General features: G+C 46.6%; 1 protein-coding gene across 1 annotated transcript; it reads right to left on the bottom strand.

Annotated features, from left to right (window-relative positions):
- Nucleotides 1-9733: 9733 nt before the first annotated feature.
- Nucleotides 9734-15746, bottom strand: LOC126994874 (uncharacterized). Its single transcript, XM_050854139.1, has 4 exons — nt 15525-15746; nt 13859-14037; nt 10493-10578; nt 9734-9988 (listed from the first exon to the last, which is right to left on the bottom strand). Exons 2-4 carry the CDS (start codon nt 13995-13997, stop codon nt 9734-9736), a joined length of 480 nt encoding a protein of 159 aa, XP_050710096.1. The 5' UTR covers nt 13998-14037; nt 15525-15746.
- Nucleotides 15747-25954: the final 10208 nt, after the last annotated feature.

The raw sequence follows: 25954 nt of genomic DNA, 5'->3' as shown, positions 1-25954 counted from the left end.
TTGAAGGTACAGATGAGCAGACTTTGCATAGAAAGTGACCACTAGCATGGAAGTAGGGTAGCATCTTTTGGATTGTTTCAAGGTGTAATTGCCAGTTTCCTGAACGTTCTGCTTCAATGAATTGCTTAACCAGGGTTACCATTTCAAAGTACTGGACCCAAAGTTTTGCAGTGTCACCCTTGCTCTTCATTTGGTTAATAATGCCATTGAACCTACGGAGCACACCTTGCAGTTGTTCATCATCAATCGGTGTGGAATCAGTCTCCTGTAAAGTTCCCTCTATTGTTGACCTTTCTTCAGAGGAGAGATTGAGTTCATTCAGGATAATTGTAGCCAGTGCAGCATGTACTAGTATGTGTGCTCTGAGTGCTCTTCCATAGGCATGGCCACTCAGCATTTTGTCTACAGAGGCACTTGCGTATACTGTACTTAAAAGTTCTTTAAGTCCACTTCCATTCATGATGTAACCAATGGCACCCATAAACGACATCAGTAAGTGAAAACCACCAAGACGCACAACAACATTACTTAGTGGTGATTCTTGTCCACAGCTTACAACAATGTCACGAGCCCGAATATACAAAGGCTGGTCAAACATTACAAAGCAAGTTTGCTGTTTAAACTCTTTGCATTTCTCCACAGCTTGGTTAAGAACTGTGTATATTGTGTTATATTCATTAGGTGGAGCATTGATTGAATAACTTTACTACCAATAATACATAAGTAGGCGCAAAATTTAAGAAAATGTATGATATATGTACGTACCATTAGCATCGAAACCAAGCACCATACAGAAAATTATATAAAACATATTTTGTAGAAAATCTTTCATAGAATAGTTTTTATATAAACACTTCTTCCTCTAAAGTTAATATTAACCGAGATATTTACAAAAACTGTTTTTCGCCGCCATTTTTCAAGATGGCCATAAAACCAGGGCGATAGAGGGTGCAAAATTGATATGTTTTATATACTCTATTATGAAGGTGATGACACTAATTGCAGCTTTCCGTAAATTTTTCCTTTCTCATCATTTTCTTTGTCTCATTTGACTGGCCTACCCATCAGCCAGTTTGACACGAAATACTATAGCCGCCATTGGTAACAATAAAAAAAAACAAAGTGACTGTGAAAGCGGCCCATAGTCTTAAATGTCTGGGGCTACATTAGCTTAGGTTAGCTTAAATTTAATCCCCTTTCTCAGATGATATGTGAAGACAGAGGTGACAAGGCCCCCTGTTAGGTTATTCATGCCAGGGAGTTAGGTTAGATTTTTGGGCTGCAGTGTATTCAGACAGAGGTTTAGGATAGTGGGGAGGATGTTGAAATAAGCTGGTGTTTGGCGCCAGAAACAGCTGCCTGAGTTTGGCTACCAGATTTCTTAAATAAACACCATAATCTACCACAAAAAAGAGTTTGGCTACCTGATTTCTTAATGACACACCAGAATCTACCACAAAAAATAGTTTGGCTACCCGATTACTTAAATACACACCAAAATCTACCACAAAAATAGTTTGGCTACCTGATTACTTAAATACACCAAAATCTACCACAAAAATAGTTTGGCTACCTGATTTCTTAAATAAACACCAAAATCTACCACAAAAAATAGTTTGGCTACCCGATTTCTTAAATAAACACCAAAATCTACCACAAAAAATAGTTTGGCTACCCGATTTCTTAAACAAACACCAGAATCTACCACAAAAAATAGTTTGGCTACCCAATTTCTTAATCAAACACCAGAATCTACCACAAAAATAGTTTGGCTACCTGATTACTTAAATACACCAAAATCTACCACAAGAAATAGTTTGGCTACCCAATTTCTTAATCAAACACCAGACTCTACCAAAAAAAATAGTTTGGCTACCCAATTTCTTAATCAAACACCAGAATCTACCACAAAAAATAGTAAGGCTACCCAATATCTTAAATACACACAGTGGTAAAGGACATGAAATCTGAAAGGAGAATGGTAGAGAGTGGAGTGCCTCAAGGATCAGTAATGGCACCAATACTTTTCCTGGTATATATAAATGTTATGCCGGAGAAAGTAAGCAGTTACATGAGCCTGTTTGCAGACAATGGGAAATTGCTGAGACATATAAGAAACAGTAAAGACTGAAATTTTGCAAGAGGACCTGAATAAGATCTGGGACTGGAGTATGAAATGGCAGATGGAATTCAATGAGAATAAATGTCATGTAATGGAAATGGGAAAGAGTGAAGGGAAACCAAAATGGACATATAGAATGGGAGATGGAGAAATATTAAAAAAAAGTTCAAGAGAGAGATCTGAGAGTGCCAAGAGTGACAATACAGGATAATCAACAGCCTGAGAGTCATGTTAATAGGATATTTGGTGATACGTAGAGAATGGTAAGAAATATAGGATTAGCATTCCACTACATGGATAAGGATATGATGAAAAAGATAATATAACCACTATGATTAGACCAAAATTGGAACATGCATATACGACTCCAGACTGGAGGCTGCAGAACGCTTAACCTCAGACCTTGCTATCATTTCCGATTGGGGCTGAAGGAACCTTGTGTCCTTCAATGCCTCAAAAACTCAATTTCTCCACCTATCAACTCAACACAATCTTCCAAACACCTATCCCCTATTCTTCGACAACACTCAGCTTCTTCAACATTAAACATCCTCGGTCTTTCCTTTACTCAAAATCTCAACTGGAAACTTCACATCTCCTCTCTCGCTAAATCAGCTTCCTCGAGGCTGGGCGTTCTGTATCGTCTCTGCCAGTTCTTCTCCCCCACACAGTTGCTATCCATATATAGGAGCCTTGTCCGCCCTCGTATGGAGTATGCATCTCATGTGTGGGGGGCTCCACTCACACAGCTCTTCTGGACAGAGTGGAGTCTAAGGCTCTTCGTCTCATCAGCTTTCCTCCTCCTACTGATAGTCTTCTACCTCTTAAATTCTGTTGCGATGTTGCCTCTCTTACTATCTTCTATCGATATTTACGCTGACACCTCTTCTGATCTTGCCAACTGCAAGCCTCCTCACCTCCCTCGGCCCCGCTGCACATGACTTTCTACTCATGCTCATCCCTATGCTGTCCAAACCCCTTATGCAAGAGTTAAACAGCATCTTCACTCTTTCATCCCTCACGCCGGTAAACTCTGGAACAATCTTCCTTCATCTGTATTTCCTCCTGCCTACGACTTGAACTCTTTCAAGAGGAGGGTATCAGGACACCTTTCTTTCGGCGACCTCTTTTGATTCTTTTTGTGGGAGCAGCGAGTAGCGTTTTTTTTTTTTATTGTTGTTTCCTTTTTTTTGTGCCCTTGAGCTGCCTCCTTTGTTGTAAAAAACAAAAACAAAAATTGCGGAGGCGGTGTGGTCTCCCCATAAGAAGAAACACATAAAAAAACTAGAAAGAATACAAAAGATTGCAACAAAAATGGTTCCAGAACTAGAGGGATTGTTATATGAAGAAAGATTAAAGGAAATGGACCTGCCAACACTGGAACAAGGAAGAGAAAGGGGAGACTTTTTTTTTTCTTTTTTACGTCACGGCCTGTTGCGCCGGTAGGCTTCTTCCCGGTGGATCCTGATGGTCGGCCCAAGGCTTCTTTCCGGTGGGGCCTGATGGTCGGCCCAGCCCGTTCTGGCGCAGGTGAGTGTTTATAGTGGCGCCATCTTGCATTGGCTCATGCTGCCCTCCCAGAGCTCATCTTTAATCCTAGAATCTAGAGTCCGGGTTGATAGGTGGTCTTCTGGACAGCATGTGGGTAGTTTTAGGCCACTCAGCAGCGGCTGAAAAATCCCAGCTTGGTGGCACCGGGCGGGGATTGAACTCACATCCTCCTGAACGCGGGGCCGTCACACTATCCATTCAGCCACCGCCTCATAAATTATTGATTAAAATGGAAGAAGTAGACAAGAAGGATTTTTTTTTTTACAGCAAAGGAGACAGTTCATGGGCATAAAAAAAAAAATTATGAAAAAAAAAGCCCGCTGCTCACTGTTCCTAAAAGAGTACAGAGGAGTAGCCAAAAGAGAAGTCAATTTCGGGAGGAGAGGTGTCCCGATACCCTCCTCTTGAAAGAGTTCAAGTCGTAGGCAGGAGGAAATACAGATGAAGGAAGATTGTTCCAGAATTTACCAGCGTGAGGGATGAAAGAGTGAAGATGCTGGTTAACTCTTGCATAAGGGGTTTGGACAGTACAGGGACGAGCTTGAGTAGAAAGTAGGGTTGCACCGATTAATCGGTAAGTAATCGGTAATCGGCCTAATCATTAATCGGTAATCGGTCTTTTGACCGATTAATCGGGGCCGATTATTATTTTTTCTCTTTTTTATAATACATTGTACATAACACAATACTAATAATGTTAATGTAAGGATGGTGATGTTACCAAAACTCTGATACCTTTCCACAGCATTTATTTCCAACAAGTCCCTATGCAAATGTATATTATGTAATTCAAATTGATATATAAAATTATGATATGAACTGAAGTACTGATATTTGCTTCAACTTTGAAACTAGAAAAAAAATCAACATATTACTTTATATTACAACCAAGAAAAATTATATGCCTATTTCAACTTGCTTAATACAGTAACTGAGTAATGTCCTTCACCAAGCCTGCCGTGCATATGGAAATAAGTTATTGTAATATATCATGAAAAGTATGGAACTAGACAAGTGATTTTACTCAGCACTTGACGTTAAACACTCTTAAATTGTAATGTAAAAACATTAATTGGGTAACATCCTTCACCATGCCTGCCGTGCATAAGACAGTAAATTAGTAGAAAACTTGAGAGATTGATAAGCTTTCTGTACACTACCATTTCTAGTAGCATCTAGGATCACCACAAGAACGAGAAAACTGGCAAATTCTAACATATTAAAATCAGGATGTTTCCACAAAGCAAGGCTAAATTATAAGTAACAAATTACTAGACGTATTTGTTCTCCATACAGGAGATGACAGTTGGGCAGCAAACAAAGTTGTAAACATGAGGGTTACGGTATGTCTTTAACTTTGTGGTACCAGTGTCCAGTAATTAGTGAACATTAATCACATTAACAATTTATAAATAATCGGCCGATTATTGGTTACCGATTAATCGGTAATCGGTAATCGGCCAAATTGCTTATCGGTGCAACCCTAGTAGAAAGTCGCGTGTGGCGAGGCCGCGGGAGGGGGGGAGGCATGCAGTTAGCAGATTCAGAGGAGCAGTCAGCATCAAAATATCGATAGAAGATAGAAAGAGAGCCACCATGGCGGTGTAATGTAAGAGGTAGAAGACTATCAGTAAGAGGAGGAGAGCTGTGATATGAAGAGCCTTAGCCTCCACTCTGTCCAAGAGAGCAGTGTGAGTGGAGCCCCCCCCCCCACACGTGAGATGCAAACTCCATACGAGGGCGGACAATGCCCCTGTATATGGATAGCAACTGTGCAGGGGAGAAGAACTGGCGGAGACGGTACAGAACGCCCAGCCTCGAGGAAGCTGATTTAGTAAGAGAGGAGATGTGAAGTTTCCAGTTCAGATTTTGAGTTAAGGATAGACCGAGGATGTTTAGTGTTGAAGAAGGTGACATCTGAGTGTTGTTGAAGAATAGGGGATAGGTGTTTGGAAGATTGTGTCGAGTTGATAGGTGGGGAAATTGGGTTTTTGAGGCATTGAAGGACACAAGATTTATTTTACCCCAATGGGAAATGATAGCAAGGTCTGAGGTTAAGCGTTCTGCAGCCTCCAGTCTGGAGTCATGTAATTCCTGTTGAGAGGGTCTTCTGTTGAAAGAAGTTGAATAATGCAGAGTGGAGTCATCAGCATATGAGTGGATAGGACAGTTTGTTATGGAAAGAAGATCATTGATGAATAACAGGAAGAGAGTGGGTGATAGGACAGAGCCCTGTGGAGCACCACTGTTGATAGGTTTAGGGGAAGAACGGTGACTGTCTACCACAGCTGAGATAGAACGGCCAGAAAGGAAACTGGAGATAAAGGAACAGAGAGAGGGATAGAATCCGAAAGAGGGCAGTTTAGAAAGCAAAGACTTGTGCCAGACTCTATCGAAGGCTTTCGATATGTCTAGCGCAACTGAAAAAAGTTTCACCGAAACGGCTAAGAGAGAATGACCAAGAGTCGGTTAAGAGAGCAAGAAGATCGCCAGTAGAATGCCCCTTGTGGAACCCATACTGGCGATCAGATAGAAGGTTAGAAGTGGAAAGGTGCTTTAGGATTGATTCAAGAGCTTTAGATAGACAGGAAAGTAAAGCTATAGGGCAGTAGTTTGAGGGATTGTAACGGTCACCCTTCTTAGGCACAGGCTGTATGAAGGCGTACTTCCATCAGGAAGGAAAGGTAGATGTTAATAGGCAGAGACAAAAAAGTTTGACCAGGCAGGGTGACAGCACGGAGGCACAGTTTTTAGGACAATAGAGTCACTCCATCAGGTCCATTAGCCTTCTGAGAGTTGAGGTCAGAGAGGGCATAGAAAACATCATTCAACAGAATCTTAATAACAAGCATAAAGGAGTCAGAGGGGGGATGAGTAGGAGGAATATGCCCAGAATCATCCAGAGTGGAGTTGTTACAGTAAGTTTGAATAATGAGTTCAGCCTTAGAGACAGATATTTTTTTTTTACAACTAAGGAGACAGTTCAAGGGCATAAAGAAAAATATAAAAAAAAAGCCTGCTACTCACTGCTCCTGAATAGAAGTCAAAGGAGTGTCCAAAAAGAGAGGTCAATTTCAGGAGGAGAGGTGTCCTGATACCCTCCTCTTGATAGAGTTCAAGTCATAGGCAGGAGGAAATACAGATGAAGGAAGAATGTTCCAGAGTTTACCAGCGTGAGGGATGAAAGAGTGAAGATGCTGGTTGACTCTTGCATAAGGGGTTTGGACAGTATAGGGATGAGCATGAGTAGAAAGTCGAGTGCAGCGAGGCCGCGGGAGGGGGGGAGGCATGCAGTTAGCAAGTTCAGAAGAGCAGTCAGCATGAAAATATAGATATAAGATAGAAAGAGAGGCAACATGGCGGCGGAATTTGAGAGGTAGAAGACTATCAGTATGAGGAGGAGAGCTGATGAGCTGATGAGACGGCAGTGCTGCCGTCAGGGTCAAGGAGTGGAGGGAATGATGAAGAAGTGAAGTTGGAGGAGATATTTTTGGCTAGGTGCCAGAAGTTATGGGAAGACTTAGAAAAAGCAAGTTTTGACATTTGCCATGGATGAAAGTGGTTTTGGTAAGTTGAAGAATAGATTTTGAACGATTTCGGGCGAAAATATAAAGATCATGGTTAGCAGGAGTGCAAAGGCTCTGGTACCTTTTTAGAGCTGCCTCTCTATCTTCGACAGCACGAAAACAAGCTTAGTTAGCTTAGTTACTACTAAGAGAAGGAAGAAACACCAGCAACACAACTGAGAAAGGGAAGATGCTTGAGAGACAAAGAAATATAGCTTCCCGCAAAGAAACCTGGAGGTTTGGAACAGACTAAATGAGGATGTAGTATTGGCAAAGAGTGTGCATAACTTTAAGGAAAAGCTGGATAAATACAGATATGGAGACAGGAAAAAACAAAAGAAATGCAGAAAATATCTCCCCAAGTAAAATAAATGAAGTTATGGATGAGAATGGAAAGATGTTGAAAGACGGGGAAGCTGTGAAAGAGGGATGGAGAGAATATTTAAAAAACTTGATGAATTTTGAGGATGGACGTCCAGCAGCTGTAACAGCAGCAGTTTTGAGTAGAGGTAGAGGAGGAGTATATAAAGAAAGAACTATAACATATGAACAAGTAAATCAGGCAATAAAAAGATTAAAAAATGGAAAGGCAGCAGGAATTGATGGAATCACAGCAGAAATGTTGAAGTGTGGAGGAGATGTAGTTACTGAATGGATGGTCAAGATATGTGAAGTAGCATGGGAGGGGGGTGGGTGCCAGCAGACTGGACGAAAGCCATCACTGTCCCAGTTTACAAGGGGAAGGGCAGGAGAGGGGAATGTGGGAGCTATAGAGGTATAAGTCTCCTGAGTATACCCGGAAAGGTATATGGAAAAGTCATAATAGAGAGGGTGCAAAGACTTACAGAAGAGAAAATCAGTGAAGAGCAAGGAGGCTTCAGGAAGGGAAGGGGATGTGTGGATCAGATATTTGCCTTCAGGATGGTAGTAGAAAAAATAATATCAAAAGGAAAGAAACTATACGCTGCCTTCATGGATTTGGAAAAAGCTTATGACAGAGTGGATTGGATTGCATTGTGGGATGTTTTAAAGATTTATGGTGTGGGAGGAAAACTGCTTAGTGCAATAAAGTCTTTCTATGAGGATGCATCTGCATGTGTCAAAATTACTGGAGAAACAAGTGAACATTTTGAGATAAAAGTGGGCTTAAGACAAGGGTGTCACCATGGTTATTCAATATTTATATGGATGGTGTTATTAGAGAAATGAAGGGCAAAGTTGGAGAAGTTGGAGTAAGACTGTTCGATGGGGGAAGGAAGTGGGTACTGAACTCGATACTGTTTGCTGATGACATGGTGCTCATTGCTGAAAATGAAAGTGACCTACAAAATTTGGTCAGTGTTTTTGATAGTGTCTGTAACAGGAGAAAGCTGAAAGTAAATGTCAACAAAAGTAAAGTGATGGTTTGTGAGTGAAGTAGAAGTGAGGTTGTAGATTTTGTATGCCCATATAGAGTGGGAAATGAATGTGAAAAAGAATGCAAAATAATTTTGAATGGTGAAGAAATGGAGGAGGTCAATGAGTTTAAGTACCTTGGATCAGTTATGTGTAAGCATGGTGGTACGGAGGGAGAGATAAGAGAAAGGGCATTGCAAGGAAGAAGGGTGGTAGGGTCTTTGGGACGAATCATGACTGGCAGAAGTGTGAGCATGGAGGTAAAGAGGGATTTGAGAAATACAATAATAGTACCAACCCTCACATCTGCAAGTGAAAAGTGGGCCTGGAATGAAAGTCAGAGGTCTAGAGTGCAGGCAGTGGAAATGAGTTATTTGAGGAGCGCTTGTGGTGTGAGTAGAATGGATGGAATGAGTAATGAAAGTGTGTACGAGCGTTTTGGAGTGTGTCACAGGGGTGAAGGGAAGAAGTGTGGAGTGGTGGAAGAAGTGAAGCGACAGACCTTAAAGTGGTTTGGCCACATGGAGCGAATGGAGGAGAGTAAGATGACCAGAAGGGTGTATGTGAGTGAGATAGAGGGAGGGAATGCTAGAGGACGACCTCCAGTGAAATGGAGGGATAGGGTGCAAGAGTACGTTAGGGAGAGGGGGGAAAGATCTTTGAGAAACTTTGAGCAGGCAAGGAGGGAGTGTCTGGATAGAGAAAGTTGGAAGCTCTTCTGCCGTGGCCATCTCCTGGAAATGATGATGATGAACACTGTGCTACAGAAAGCCAAGGAAACCCCAAAAAACTTTCAAGGTGGCAGAACAGCTTTATGGAAAGTTATAAGAGAACTTGGGTTTAGATTTAAGAAGTGTTGGAATGGAAGACATATATTACTGGAGCACCAAGACATTGTGGCAGCCAGAAACAACTTGTACCTCAGACAAACTGGAAAGAATAGATACAGTGATGACCCAGACCAGAAGTGTGTGTGTGTGTGTGTGTGTGTGTGTGTGTGTGTGTGTGTGTGAGAGAGAGAGAGAGAGAGAGAGAGATAACACTTTCATGAACTTAATCCCAGCCTCAGGTAACATTGGTGTGGTCACGGACGACAAGCTCAGTTTTTCCGAGGTGGAGGAATTAGTAGGAAAGAAAAAAAAGATACTACGGTAACCTCATCATCAACATTCCTCTGGCCATGCCTGGGACAGTGATCAAAGTCCCTCTCTCTCTCCCTCACCTTCCACGGCAGCAGGGTGAGGAGGAGGAGGAGGAGGGGGAGGAGGAGGAGCCCAGCGAGTATGGCCCACCAGGGAACACTTGGGGCTGTGTCCAGGGACTTGGCAGGGGTGGCCACGTCCCTGCTGTGGATCTGTGGAGGGTTACAACAGGTCAGGAAGGGTCAATGTGTGTGTGTTTACCTGTGTTTGTATATGGAAAAGGGTTACAATCTCTTAGGGGTGAGAAACTTGTCATACGAGGACAGACCTAAACATTTAAACCTGCATTCTCTAGAAAAGCGAAGGGTGTGAGGAGACTTGATGGAGGTTTACAAATGTATGAAGGGCTTTAATTAGTAAGGGGTGTTATTAAGGCTTTGGTGGTGTGAGGGCCGGGTAGAAGAGGTTAGATGAGTTCATGGATAGTGAGGAGCTGCCTTGTATTGGCCTATCAGCCTCTTGCAGACTCCTTATTATCTTATGTTACATTATGCTCTTGAGATAATGCTTGAGTAAACTGATGGATGCCTCCTCCTCCTCCTCATAGGCCAGGCTACTCTTATGGCTTGAAATAACACAAATAATGAATGCCTGACTCAGCGATGGGTTAGCTCAGGCAGGGGTTATGTCCCTCACTGACAGACGGACTGACTCACCGGGACGTCCTTGGGGTCAGTGCCGTGCGGTAGAGCGGCGACTCGCTGGACCGCATGACTGGAGACAATGACGTCCTGATGGGGCACTGGCGGGGCGACGCGGGGCAGCACGGGGCGGCAGAGGACACGGCACAACAGGGCAGGGATGACAGGGAGGATTGAGTTTAGTTATGCACACGGCAGAGGTCAGGTCAGGTCATGGGGGGTCAGTGTGCTAGGCTACTACTGTTATTTTAGCTACTGTGTGTGCTAAGGATGTTATTGTGTGTGTGTGTGTGTGTGTGTGTGTGTGTGTGTGTGTGTGTGTGTGTGTGTGTGTGTGTGTGTGTGTGTGTGTGTCATATTATCATTATTCCTATTATTTTGAAAGTTTTCATTGATCCGTTTAATTTGTCAAGCGTAAGACTACCTAAGCCTTGCCTTGGGCATGAAAAACAGTATTGCCAGCTCTCCCTCACGAAGAAATGCCAACTATTACCAGCTTAAAAACAATGGCAGCTTTTACACTGTTTTCTGCCTCACTTACATTCCATAGAGTTCATTTCCATCACTTTTTGGGGTCTGTTTGCTATTACTGACAGGGATAATGAGTGTGTTGGGTGTGGCCACTGACCCACAGCAGAGGTTCATGGGAAGCGTGTAGGGAACAGTGCCTGGCTGACTGACATTGCTGGGACTGATCTCAAGGCCTGGGTCAGTATCCTCAGAGAGTTCAGGGCTCACACGCCAACAATGGATAAGACCCTCTGGGTACATCCATGGGTAGAGTTACGAGGCTAGTTATAATTTGACAGAGCTTTGGTAGAGGTTGTGTTAGTAGGAATATTTCCATGGGTAGTTTTAAGAGCCAAGTGATAGCTTGACAAGGCTTTGGTAGACGTTGTGTTAGTAGTATTTCCATGAACAGTTTTATGAGCCAAGTGATAGTTTGACAAGGCTTTGGTAGTGGTTATGTTAGTAGTATTACCATGGGTAGTTTTAAGAGCAAAGTGATAGTTTGACAAGGCTTTGGTAGTGGTTGTGTTAGTAGTATTTCCATGGGCAGTTTTAAGAGCAAAGTGATAGTTTGACAAGGCTTTGGTAGTGGTTGTTAGTAGTATTACCATGGGCAGTTTTAAGAGCAAAGTGATAGTTTGACAAGGCTTTGGTAGTGGTTGTTAGTAGTATTACCATGGGCAGTTTTAAGAGCCAAGTGATAGTTTGACAAGGCTTTGGTAGTGGTTGTGTTAGTAGTATTACCATGGGTAGTTTTAAGAGCAAAGTGATAGTTTGACAAGGCTTTGGTAGTGGTTGTGTTAGTAGTATTACCATGGGCAGTTTTAAGAGCCAAGTGATAGTTTGACAAGGCTTTGGTAGTGGTTGTGTTAGTAGTATTACCATGGGCAGTTTTAAGAGCCAAGTGATAGTTTGACAAGGCTTTGGTAGTGGTTGTGTTAGTAGTATTACCATGGGCAGTTTTAAGAGCAAAGTGACAGTTTGACAAGGCTTTGGTTGACTCAAGGATAATTTCCGGTAAACAAGAGAAACTGTTATGCAATGTATCAATGCCTTTTTTAAAATGCATAATGAAAATAGTTCCAAATCACCAAGGATGAAGTATAAAATCGCTGTTGAACAACTCAGCTGAGTATGTCGGGGATGTGTCTGGAACAAGAGGCTCACAACACACTGCTTGAAACTTGCTTTCCAGAGGAATGTTAAGGATCACTGGATCTCGGAGTGGCATTCAACAGTAAATCATCATGCAGTACTTATGTGACTAATAAGGACAGTTTCTCTTTTCAAAGTTACTTAATAAGGTAACAAATTTGTACAGAATAAGTCTTTGTAAATTTAGAACTAATAACCACAGATTGCCCATTGTTGTAAGAGGCAGGTTTACCAGAACCCCCAGAGAGGAAAGGTTTTGTGGCAAATGTGGTAACAATAGTCTAGGATTACCCATAGTAAGTTACAATAGTCTAGGATTACCCATAGTAAGTAACAATAGTCTAGGATTACCCATAGTAAGTAACAATAGTCTAGGATTACCCATAGTAAGTAACAATAGTCTAGGATTACCCATAGTAAGTAACAATAGTCTAGGATTACCCATAGTAAGTAACAATAGTCTAGGATTACCCATAGTAAGTAACAATAGTCTAGGATTACCCATAGTAAGTAACAATAGTCTAGGATTACCCATAGTAAGTAACAATAGTCTAGGATTACCCATAGTAAGTTACAATAGTCTAGGATTACCCATAGTAAGTAACAATAGTCTAGGATTACCCATAGTAAGTAACAATAGTCTAGGATTACCCATAGTAAGTAACAATAGTCTAGGATTACCCATAGTAAGTAACAATAGTCTAGGATTACCCAGAGTAAGTAACAATTGTCTAGGATTACCCATAGTAAGTAACAATAGTCTAGGATTACCCATAGTAAGTAACAATAGTCTAGGATTACCCATAGTAAGTAACAATAGTCTAGGATTACCCATAGTAAGTTACAATAGTCTAGGATTACCCATAGTAAGTAACAATAGTCTAGGATTACCCATAGTAAGTAACAATAGTCTAGGATTACCCATAGTAAGTAACAATAGTCTAGGATTACCCATAGTAAGTAACAATAGTCTAGGATTACCCAGAGTAAGTAACAATAGTCTAGGATTACCCATAGTAAGTAACAATAGTCTAGGATTACCCATTGTTGTAAGAGGCAGGTTTACCAGAACCCCCAGAGAGGAAAGGTTTTGTGGCAACGATAGTCTAGGAGATGAGTGCATGTCAGGTTTGAGCGCATAAGCATAAGTTGAAGCAGGCTTGTATACTATGATAAACAGTCCTCCTTCAGCTCACAAAAGCAAGACTTGCTTATCAATACAAAGACACCATGCATGAAGTGTACTGTACATATACACAAGTAGTCCCTGCGTTAAAGACAGACTTGTTTACTGAGATGAACAGTGGACATGTTTAGAGACACACAGAAAAAGAAAGCATGCATCACTGTATATGGAGGGAGAGGAATGGAGCAAATACACAGAGAAGGGGAAGGAGGAGGACATATAAAAAAGAAAAAGAAAAGAAAAAGAATCACTACTACCAGGAGGAGGAAGAGGGAGAAAAAGAAAGAAAGGAAAAGACTAATACTCTGATCTAAACCTATTAACACCTAACAATACTATATCTAACAACACCTAATCTTACAACAAGAAAACCTAGTCCAGAAAAAAAGGAAAACAGAGAGGAACCATTACCAGGAGAAAATGAGAAAAATAAAGTTGAAAAGATAAAAGAAGGAATTATAGTAAAACCTGCTCCAAACATAAATAAATACACGGATAAAAAGAATCACTACAAAGTCCACACTACTCACCAGCCACGTCCACTTTTGCCACCTGCCGGGACTTGTGTCCAATGACCAGACTGACATTGCCCAGCTTGGCAGAGGTCTTGGGAGCCGTGGCGCTGGGAACTCTTCTTTGGGAGGCACTCACACACCCAGCAAGGTCCATGTATCCAGCTGCTCCACCCACACCCAGCGTCAGTCTCTGCCTGTGCCCAATTTAAAGGGTTAAAAAGTTGTGACCATTTGATTGCATTCTTTTCCCTTGTCCAGCCTCCTAAGTCACCCCAAACAGCAAGACAATCACTATCCTAACCATGCCTTCCCTTTCCCTTGTCCAGCCTCCTAAGTCACCCAAACAGCAAGACAATCACTATCCTAACCATGCCTTCCCTTTCCCTTGTCCAGCCTCCTAAGTCACCCAAACAGCAGGACAATCACTACCCTAACCATGCCTTCCCTTTCCCTTGTCCAGCCTCCTAAGTCACCCCAAACAGCAGGACAATCACTACCCTAACCATGCCTTCCCTTTCCCTTGTCCAGCCTCCTAAGTCACCCCAAACAGCAGGACAATCACTACCCTAACCATGCCTTCCCTTTCCCTTGTCCAGCCTCCTAAGTCACCCAAACAGCAGGACAATCACTACCCTAACCATGCCTTCCCTTTTCCTTGTCCAGCCTCCTAAGTCACCTCAAACAGCAGGACAATCACTACCCTAACCATGCCTTCCCTTTCCCTTGTCCAGCCTCCTAAGTCACCCAAACAGCAGGACAATCACTACCCTAACCACGCCTTCCCAACACCATAGCTCTTCTTTGAAAGGATATGACGACCTGACTTGGCAACAGAAGATGGGAGCAAAAACATGAGTAGGAGATTACAAGCTGGGACTGTGGTGCTGATGAGGCCGAATTAATACCAAGAACTCAATTTCTTTTTTACCTCTGAAATGACATATACAGCTGATGTGTTTTGACAACATGAGTAAAACAGGAACAAAAGAACCCAAGCTTGGCAATAATGCTGATGAGGCCTCAGGAAAACCAATATATGCAAGTTGAGAGGAGGCTGTGACAGGGAGCGGGGCAGCAGGAGAACAGTGACGATGGTGAGGATGTGGAGTTAGAACCAAAACATGCAAGTCAGTGGAACCACGTGACGGGGGAATGGGGCAAGACTCTTGATCGAGAAGCAGGTTTAACCATGACAATGATGATCTGTTTCTTTACATCAAAGGAGGCAGCTGAGGAGCAAAAACAAAGGAAACAAAAACAGCCCACCCAGCGCTGCTCAGGACTGTACAAGAAAATAGAATACAATAGCATTTACTCAGCACCAGTCAGTCTCAGCCCTCCACCAGTGACAAAGAAAGGACACAGCTGAGGGGATTTGACAACAGCTTACAGGGAAGAGCCATACACCAAGGGGAGAGAGAGAGAGAGAGAGAGAGAGAGAGAGAGAGAGAGAGAGAGAGAGAGAGAGAATAATTTTATTTCCCTAAAAATTACTATACTCTATACATATAAAACACAAGATATATATTTACTAAAAATATAAATATAGGTATCAAATTGATGGAAAACTGATAATGTAAAATAATCTAAAAGTAAAAAGACTGAAAGAAAAATGTAAAACTAATCTGGACTAAGAAGCCTCAATTAACTGTTGTGTGGCTTGGGGACCAACTTGGCTCACCAGTGTGTTGCACGAGCAGCTCCCTCGGAGGTTTGGGAAGCCGGACGTACGCGTGCTGCAGTACTAATCGTCTCAGGCTGACGCTGCCACCACTTCCCGAGGCCACGGAGAAGATTAACTGGGTTTTCATGGGGATTTCCATGTTCAAGGTAAAGAAGTTGTCAAACACTCTGAGTTATAATCATAGGTCAGCATTTATTTGCGGCGCCTCCTCTCTCTCTCTCTCTCTCTGTCACACACACACACACACTCATAGGACACACACACACACACACACACTCATAGGACACACATACACACACACAAATACACACACACACACACACACACACACACACACACACACACACACTCATAGGACACACACACACACACACACTCATAGGACACACACACACACACACACACACACACACACACACACACACACACACACACTCGTAGGACACACACACACACACACACACACACACACGTGTCCATGATTTTAAGGAAAAGTTGGCTAAGAGAGGATATGGAGACGGGACAGCGCGAGCGTAGCTCTTTTCCAGTATGTCATAACTAGGTAAATACAACTAGGTAAATACACACGGCCCAGTAGCTCAGTGGATAGAGCGTCTGCCTCACAACCAGAAGGACCGAGGTTCGACTCCCCGGCCGGGTGAAGATAAGTTTGGTTTACCTTCTTTCACGTGTAGCCCCTGTTCACCCAGCAGTGAGTAGGTACGCGACGTCAGGCAAGGAGTTGTGACTTCCTTGTCGCGGTGTGTTGTGTGTGAGTGGTCTCAGTCCTCCCCAAGGATCAGAACTATGAGCTCTGTGTTCCTCCGTAGGGGAACGGCTGGCTGTCTCGAGAGAGACCCGCAGCAGACCAAGAGTGAATGACACACCTACTCTACACCGCTCCGTAGCACAATCAGTTGGAGCGCTGCTCTGCCAGGCTTCACGGCTTGACAAGCGGCGGTTCGAGCCCCACTCATGCCGAAATCTTTCCGCTGACAAAGAGTTGTTTCTGTACCCCCTTGAGCAAGGGGGATGGGGGGGTGAGGTCCCAGCAGAACCCAGAGATCGATCATAATGAGAATGAGTTTGCTCCTGTCGGGCTAGTGATTGTAAGTCCAACTCGTAATCAGGCACACACACACACACACACACACACACATCCCCCCCCCCCCACTACATACATACATACAGAGAGAGAGAGAGAGAGAGAGAGAGAGAGAGAGAGAGAGAGAGAGGCTGAGAATGAGACAGACAGGTATATATAAACTTCCTGTCATAATTATTTGTTGGTTTGGGTCTCAGCAAGAGATTGATTTTAATTTTATTAGGCTAATGTGGGAAGCTTTCCATGAGCTGATTTTATACTTGTGCTTTATAAGCTGTCAGTTTATAATTTTTTTAATAAATCTGAATGGGTTATATATGATTTGAAAATGTCATCTTTCCTCAAAATAGCTATTAAAAGAGAAGTAGATTTCTTTTATTTCATATTTTAATGATTTTATAAAAAAATATATATAACTAAATTTTTGGGGAAAATTTGTAAAAATACATCAAATTAAATTATAGTATTTTTGGCTTAATTACTATCTGGAGAGAGAGTTGAAAAACAAGCCACTTTTTTATTTCCAAATTCCCTAATAAATAATCATTCTGGGAGATTTTATACGGTTAAGATTCGTTTTAGTACCGTGCCAGTATTTCATTACCTACCTTATGAAACGTCAGTAGCTCTTCATATATCTTTTCTACAAACCTTCAACAGTATTGGAAACGCTTTGAAAATCCAATTCAAGGAATTTTTTTTTTACTCTTGTAAATAGTGGATAATGTTTACGAAGGCGTGTCGCCTCCTCTGGCAACGGCCGCCGCGACGGGGCAGCCGGTGTTGGGTGAAAACCCTCCGCCCCGAAATACGTCACATTCACAGGCCGGGGGGGGGGTTCGAGGGAGGTCTCCACCCCCCTCGTTAGTAGGTCGTAAAGTTCGGTTGGAATAGTTTAAATATGCTCCCTGACCCTAAACCCTCTGCGAGCTATTTTACGGCCGCGGCGGCTGCAGCGTCACCGTGGCCGCCGCCAGAGGAGGCAACACGCTTTCGTAAACATTATCCACTATTTACAAGAGTAAAAAAAAAAAAAGTCCTTGAATTGGATTTTCAAAGCGTTTCCATGACTGTTGAAGGTTTGTAGAAAAGACATGTGAAGAGATAGTGATGTTTCATAAGTAGATAATGAGATACTGGCACAGTACTAAAACGAATCTTTACTATACTTCAAAAATATCATTTTCCAGGAACTGCCGTTCAAAGAAATACAAAACCATTTGTCATAACTCGGGAAGTATAAGTCCTACATGCATCAAACTTTGGTCACTTCTATTATGCCTATAGGCCACGTTGTAATAAGAAAATGGTAACTCTGGCTTAATATTAAAGAATTTTGTAAACACATTTGTTATAGGCCTTTGCCGGTAGCAATTACCTAACCCAGTGGGGGTCCTCGGCACATAAGTTTCAACATGTGGAGCTGCTTTTAACAAGTGGTGGGCCTCTTCCCCACCCTCCACTTGTCTACTTATTTGTTTCTAATACTCAGTTAAGGCTTATCCATGCATAGGCCTACCCTGAAAACCTACCAGTAAACTAACTTCAAACATACCCATCTAGAACATCTTTTTCAATAATAACATATTCCTTCTTCGGGTAATACTTTATAAGAAGTCCGCCTCCCCTTCGCCACTCCAGCCCCCTACCCCCCAAGACAAGCCTGGGGGACTGTGGGGAACCAGGGGTTGGGGGGGGAGCCAAAATCACTGAAAAATGGGCTTCCAAAATTTCCCTAGAAAAATCCCTAAATGAAGGAAAATTCCCTAGTCTTGAAAGTAAGGAAAGTACTAACTTCATAACCTAACAGCCCCCCTTGACCCCCCTGCTAACAAAGGGGGGGCTGCACCCCCCTCTGGACCCCCCCACATGTATGATGCGCAGGAAAATCGAGGGTTTTTTTGGTGGGGAGCGTATTTAAATTACTCCAACTGAACTTTACGACCTGCTAACGAGGGGGCTTCGCCCCCCTCAACTCCCCTCCTAGCCAAGGGGGGCTGCACCCCCCCTGGACCCCTCCCATGTAGGGAATTTTCCTTAATTTTGGGATTTTTCTAGGGAAATTTTGGAAGTAGGAGGGTCCAGGGGGCAGCCCCTTGGGGGCCGAGGGGGGCAAAGTCTCCTCGTTAGGAGGTCGAGGGCAAAGTTCAGTTGGAGTAGTTTAAATATGCTCCCCACTGAAAAAAAAAAAATTCTGGTGCATCATACATGTGGGGAGGGGGAGGGGGTCCAAGAGGGGCGCAGCCCCCCTTGGTTAGCAGGGGGGCTATTAGGTTATAAAGTTGGGACTTTCCTTACTTTCGAGACTAGGGAATTTTCCTTCATTTAGGGATTTTTCTTGGGAAATTTTTCAGTGATTTTGGCTTCCCCCCCAGCCCCGGTTCCCCACAGTTCCCCAGGCTTGTCTTGGGGGTTGGGGGGCTGGAGTGGCGAAGGGGGAGGCGGACTTCTTATAAAGTATTACCCTTCTTCGATGTAGGAAATGAAGATGTCACGTCACATCAGTAAGTAAATTACATCGTACTAAGATACTGTTATGCTCCACTTGTCTACCCCTCACACAGGCAGACAGGTGCTCTCCCAATTACTTAAACTGGGCTCGCTATGGAAAACACAGTGCTCCCACGAGGCGGACAGCAGATACAAAGACACTCCGGCGGACACACTCGCACACACCCACAGAGCACACAGCGAGGCACAATTAAATACAGGGCGGACTTTCTTGGGGTTTACTAAGCAATAGCACGTTGTACAATCCTTATAGTCCAAGGGGGAGGCAGTCAAGGCACAAATCACAGGCGATTAAGTCCTAAGGCACAGAGCACAGGCGAGCGCGTCCTTTGTCTTCTCTCCGTCTCCACTCTTCCTCGCCGCATGGCGTCCCTCTCCAGCCCGCCCCCTCAACGGGGCCGCAGGGAACCCTCATTACGTCACGTGGCGCCAATTACAATTTAAACTAAGCTAAGCCTTGGCGTAACACTACCCCCCCCTTAAGCGCAGGCGACCCGCCTCGCCAACTTAACAAAACAAATAAAACATAACTGGGGAACTAAACAAATCATTCTGTATCAAAATCTGTAAGCCATCCTGGCCTCCTCCTCTCACGTCTTGGTCGTCGCGGTGGAGGTGAGGGCGCAGGAGAGGCAGCGGGCTGGTCCAGGTCACCAGCAGAGCCGGCCTCCAGGTCGGCGTCTCCACCTGCCTCCTCCTCCACATCATCCGCGACCTCGACGTCCACCGGGTCAAGTTCTGCCCGGTCCTCCTCGTCACTACTGGGGTAGTCAGGGTCCTCCTCAGCGCCAGTACCCCAGGAGTAACGGCCCGGCCCATGGTAGCGCCAGAGCCGGTCAACGTGGACGACAGAGGAGCGTTTGCGGCCCCTCCTGATGCGGTAGGTGACAGCGGACAGGACTGCAATCACCGTGTAGGGCCCCTCCCAGGGACTCTGCAGCTTCGGTGATAACCCTTTCTTCCGGCGAGGTTATGCAGCCACACTCTGTCACCCACCGCATACTTCACGTCCCGCATGCGGCGATCGTAGTAGTCCTTCATCGCCTGGCCTGCCACTCTGAGCTTGCCGCGCACCTGGTGATGGACCTCGACCAGGTTCTCCTGCAGCGCGGCAGCGAAGCCAGAGGTGACAGTCGGCAGGCCCACGTCCGGCGGCCGCCCGTCGCCAGATCCACGGGAGTCTGAGCTCGCGGCCAGACATAAGACGTGCGGGTGTATAGTCAGTGGCCTCGTGCACAGCGGACCGGTACGCCATCAGCATTGCGGGCAACTTGACGTCCCAGTCCTCCTGGTTTGCCCCGCAATGCCGGCCAACTGCTGTGCGAGTGTCCGGTTGAACCGCTCCACCATCCCGTCCGACTGCGGGTGGAGTGGCGTCGTTCGGGTCTTCCGCACTCCCAGCAAGTCGCAGCACTCACGGAACACACGGGACTCGAACTCACGGCCCTGGTCTGAGTGCAGTTCTGACGGCACACCGAACCGGGTGAAGCACTCGTTTACTAGGACACTCGCCACTGTTTCAGCCTCGTGGTTCGGGAGCGCATACGCCTCAGGCCACTTCGTGAAGTAGTCCATCACGACGCATACGAAACGATTGCCCAGGGCGTCATGGGCAGCGGGCCAGCAATATCTACAGCAACCCGCTCCATTGGCGCCCCACGCTGTACAACTGAAGCGGAGCCCGATTCCGGCGTGTGGGGCCCTTTTCGCACTACAAACGTCACAGGCCCGACACCACTCGGAAACGTCGTTCCGCATACCGACCCAGTAGAAGCGCTGGCGGAGACGTTTATGGTCTTTTCTCGCCCAAGTGGCCACTAGTAACACCGGCGTGCAACTCCCGTAACACCTCAGCACGCTTTGCACGGGTACCACCACTACCCAGGCGTCTCTGCCCTCCGCCTAACACCTCCCAGCGCTTTACTAGCACTCCCCACCGGTCCAACCGCAGCGTCTCCCACTGGTCGACGAGGCACTTAGTGGCAGGACTCTCCGCCGACACTTCCTCCCACCGGGGTCGCTCCCCGCTGGCCCTGAGCCAACGCACTACAGGAGCAAGAGCGGGGTCTGCGCTCTGTGCCTCACGCCACCGGTCGTTGCCTTCAGTGGCGTTGGCAGGCACTGTTAAGCGTCGGCAAACAGGGTCAGGGTCCCGACGCGCCTGGTGTGAGTAGCTTGCCTCACACGGGCTCTGACTCACGGCGTCAGGTCCTTCAGGGACGGAATGTGAGCTACCTGCCTCACACGGGCGTCGAGTCACAGGGTCGGGGTCCTTGCTAGCACAGTGAGAGCAGTCTGCCTCACACGGGCGCCGGCTCAAACTATCGGCGTTGCTGTGCACACGACCCGGGCGGTGAACAATCCGGTAGTTGAACTGCTCGAGCCTTCCCAACCACCTCGCCAGCTGACCCTCCGGCGCCTTCAGTGTTTTCAACCACTGCAGGGCAGCGTGGTCGGTCGGACAGTGAACTCAGCGCCGTAGAGGTACGGCTGGAAGTGCTCGAGACTTTTACTACTGCCAGCAGCTCCTTCCTGGTCACGCAGTAGTTGCGTTCAGGCCTACTGAACTTGGCGCTGTAGTAGGCCACCACGTGCTCCCTTCCATCCTTCACCTGCGACAAGACAGCCCGATGCCCTCCGCACTGGCGTCGGTGTCAAGCAGGTAAGCTTCGGGTTGGGGTACGGCAGGACCGGCGCCTCCACTAGGGCCCTCTTCAGGCCGTCGAACGCAGCCTGGCACGCCTCGTCCCACTCGAAAGGCACTCCTTTACGAGTGAGGCGGTGTAGGGGCGCCGCGATGGTGGCGAAGTCTGCACGAAGCGACGGTAGTAGGTGCACAGACCCAAGTGGCTCCTGACCTCAGCTACGTTAGTGGGCCGAGGCCAGTCTGCTACTGCTGCCACTTTCTGCGGGTCTGTGCGCACGCCGTCCTTGCTGACGACATGCCCCAGGAACGGCACCTCGTACTGGAAGAGGGAGCACTTCTTGGGGCTGAGCTTGAGGTTAGCCTTCCTCAGGCGTTGCAGGACCTCCTCCAGCCTCCCCAGCTCCTCCTCGAAGGTGCCTCCGTGACGATGACGTCGTCGAGGTAGATGAGGCCGTCCTCCACTGCAGGCCGTCCAGCACCCGCTCCATCAGACGTTCAAAACAGCCAGGGCGTTGCAGAGGCCGAAGGGCATGACATTAAACTGCCACAAGCCCTGCCCGAAGGAAAAGGCTGTCTTCGGCTTGTCCTCTTCGGCCATCTCCACCTGGTGGTAGCCCGACTTCAGGTCGAGCGTGGAGAACCACCTCGCCCCTACCAGCGCGTCCAAGGTGTCGTCGATCCTCGGCAGGGGTAGGAATCCTTCACAGTCACGTCATTCAGTGCCCGGTAGTCCACACAGAAGCGTTGTGTGCCGTCCTTCTTTAACCAGGACTACCGCTGAAGACCACGGACTGTCGGACTTCTCGATCACCCCTGATTTGCCAGGTCGTTGACGGTGCGCTGCATCTCCTCTCGTCGGGCAGGTGCGATACGTCGAGGGGACACTTGATGGGCGCGCTGGTTCCAGTGTTGATGCTGTGTTTCACCAGCGACGTGCGGCCCAAGTCCAAGTCGCCCCGGCTGAACACGTCTGAGTACTGCGTCACGGTGTGGCGCACCCTCTCCGCCTGCGACTCCGTCAGGTTAGCGGAGCCCCTGAGCGCCAGGTCTTCAAGGACGTCAGGCAGCACTCCTCCGCAGGCGTAGACGCACTCTTCGACGGCTGTTCAGTTCGCTCCACCTCTTCACATGTGCCTAGTCTGGCACCAGCGGGTAGTCGCCGAGCCTCGTCAGAGAAGTTAGCATCGAGTACTGTCACTAACTCCTCACCCGCTCCCACGAGGCTCCTCCCGACTGCCACACCGTCAGTCAGGTGCAGGTTTTCTGAGGGTTCTACTATGCCTTCCGCGTCGTGCATCACCCTCGACAGTCGACACTGGACTCGTCGCTCCGTCCTGGGGGCAAGGTGCAGTCGCTCGGCCGTCACTACCTCGGCACAACCGACTTCCGGAAGCCAGGGCACCTCTTGTCCGTGCACCCTCATCCGCTTCCGTCCAAAGTCGATACATGCGCCAGTCTGCACCAGGTAGTCAAAACCGAGCAAGCCCTCTTCATCCAGGTCGGCGGCGTACACTGGCAGCCGCTCTTCTGCGCCGCCCACGCCGACACGAGCCACTACAGGCCCCTGGAGTGCCACGCAATGCCCGTCACGCCGCACAATCTCTGCGGGGCGTCTGGGAGCCGCTCAGCGTCCAGCAACTCAGGGCGCACCAGGGTCTTTCAGCCCCGGTGTCGACTGTCAGGCGGCAAGACTTACCGTCTACGTTGCCCTCCACCTGCACCGAACTAGTGGTATGGCGGCATCTTACACAAGTGGGGCGTGTCGACCTTGGCAGGCTGGGTAGTCGCCCCCTTGTCCAGCCCGCTGCTGTTTCCCGCCTGCGCCACTTGCTTCGGCTTGGGGCAGGCGCTGGGCAGTGATCAGACTTGCCGCAGTCCTTGCAGCAAGTCTGAAGCCCCAGACTTCGGCCGGTCGAGGGAACGCGTCTTTCGCCCCCTCGGACACCGGTCGCGTCTGTGGCCCTTCTCACCGCAGCCCCAGCAACGGCCACCAAACTCGGGGCTCGTCTCCCTCGACGCCGCCTTACGCTCGAACTTCGCCTTCCGGCCTCGCACGTCGTTCCGAGGCTTGGCGTAGTCAGCGAGGCGGCTTGACGTCTTGAGAAACGCCTCGAACTCCATGGCCCTCGCCAAAGCCACCTGCAGGTCACCAGGGTGGGCTTGCTTTATAGTCCATCTTCCAAGGGGTCTGTTGGTATACATTCGGGTGGCAAATTCTCATATGAATTTTTAGTAACTTTAGAGTCCATAGATGAAAAAAAATTATGATAACAGTGCGGCTCAGGTAGCTTTTTGTGTGTTATCACGTGACCTTTTATACTGTGTGCGACGACGATAAATTTAGGGGGTAGGGAAGATAAGGTGCACAGTGTAGCTTAAGTATCAGCAATAACACCTTTCATACAATCATGAATGTACTTGCAATCTTAGGGAAACGTTTTCGTGATGCAGGCTTGAGTGACTTGTGCATAGAATCAGGAATCCTGGCTGAGGGTTCAGTAGCAGGCGTCATGGACGGGAAAATGTACAAGAGGGCCGTCAGGGTCCATAAGATCTTTCTAGAAGCTCTCCTTCGCCTGATCTGGCAATGCTTCATCCCGTGGGTAAAGGACAATCACTCAGAGAGCTTGACAACTGTCAATGAAGTGGAAGAACTGGTTGCTGATTTTCATCAAGACATCCACCAAGCTGCCTTTTCTACCCTCTTGCAACTGCCTGTGATGGGAGACTTCTTCAGTCTTTGGGACACCTTTCTGGATCATCTTCGCCATGACAATGGAGACCTGTCTGCCTTCTGGATGACCTACGTGGACATCGTTCAAGATGTTCTCCTTGGGCTGATAAGGGCTGCTCGTGAGGAAACTGGGACCTTCACCTTCGTTATTCGCCAGATGATCCCTTGGTGCTTTGCATATGACAGACTTAACTATGCAAGGCACCTTCCAGCGTATTACGCTCAAATGACCAATCTTGCTGTTGATTACCCAGAGATCTACCAAGCATTCCAAGATGGAAACTTTGCTGTTCAACTCACTGACCAAAATCCTTTTGGGCGCATTCCCGTGGACCAGACCACTGAGGTAACTGTGAACAGAGATACACAAACAGTTGGTGGCACCACCAAGTTCAGCCTGAAACTTGGAGCTGTGAGCCGGTACTACCTTACGGCCGAACAAAGGGTGGCTTTCTGACAAAGCTCAGGAACATTGTACAACTGAACAAACATGGCTCAGACCATCCTGATCTCCTGGACTCAAGGCGGCAAAAGACGAAGAGTCTGTAGCAGCAGTGGAAGAAACCCTTGAGAGCTGGACCAATCCCTTTGAAGAGAACCTTGAGTTGATGAGCATATCAACAGGGACTGCTGCACCAAAGGATGTTGCTCAGGATATCAAAATTGCGCAGACAAAAGGAGAAAATGCCTATGCGGCATTCAAGACTGAGAGACTGGCAACAGATCCACCTGCAAAGAAGTTTCATGACCCTTTGAAAAAAGCTCTTTGAAGACTTTTGGATCAGCTGCAAAGCAGCAGACAAAATGTGGGGATGGCAGGTCGCTGATCCTAAGAGCAGACAGATGGCTTTTGGGCGGATGATCGTCATGGGACAGAGCAGAAATCTTAACATGAAAGACCTCATGTTACCCCTGGGTCCACTTCCTGGTCACTTGCTGCACCTGATGGTAGTCTCAGAAAACCAATAAAGCTGCCCTGGCTAACAGCATCAAGAAGAACGCTCCACTAGCTGACTCTCTTCCAGACCATTCAGTTACAATTATTGATGGAATGGGTCTTGTCCAGCGAGCAAAATTTGATGGCCAGCAGCCCACCTTTGCTGAAGTTGCTGAACGCATTTTCTCTATGGCTGTCAATGAAGGGTCAGCAAGTGATCGAATTGATGTTGTTTTTGACTGTTACAAGAAACTCTCCATCAAATGCAATGAAAGGGCCAACAGAAGCAGAACACCCGGACTGAGTGTCCAGAACATAACACCAGGGCAAAAGATCAAACAATGGCGCAAGTTCTTGCAACAGGAAGACAACAAAACCAATTTGGTACAGTTTCTTGTCAACGAGTGGAACAGTGAGAAGTATCTGAAAAAGCTTGGCCAACTCCACAAGATCCTCTACGTCACCTGTGAGGAGAAATGCTATCGTTTCTCTG

Source organism: Eriocheir sinensis, unplaced genomic scaffold (assembly GCF_024679095.1).
Source record: "Eriocheir sinensis breed Jianghai 21 unplaced genomic scaffold, ASM2467909v1 Scaffold902, whole genome shotgun sequence".
Lineage (NCBI taxonomy): Eukaryota > Metazoa > Arthropoda > Malacostraca > Decapoda > Varunidae > Eriocheir > Eriocheir sinensis.
This window is presented reverse-complemented; position numbering and strand designations above follow the sequence as displayed.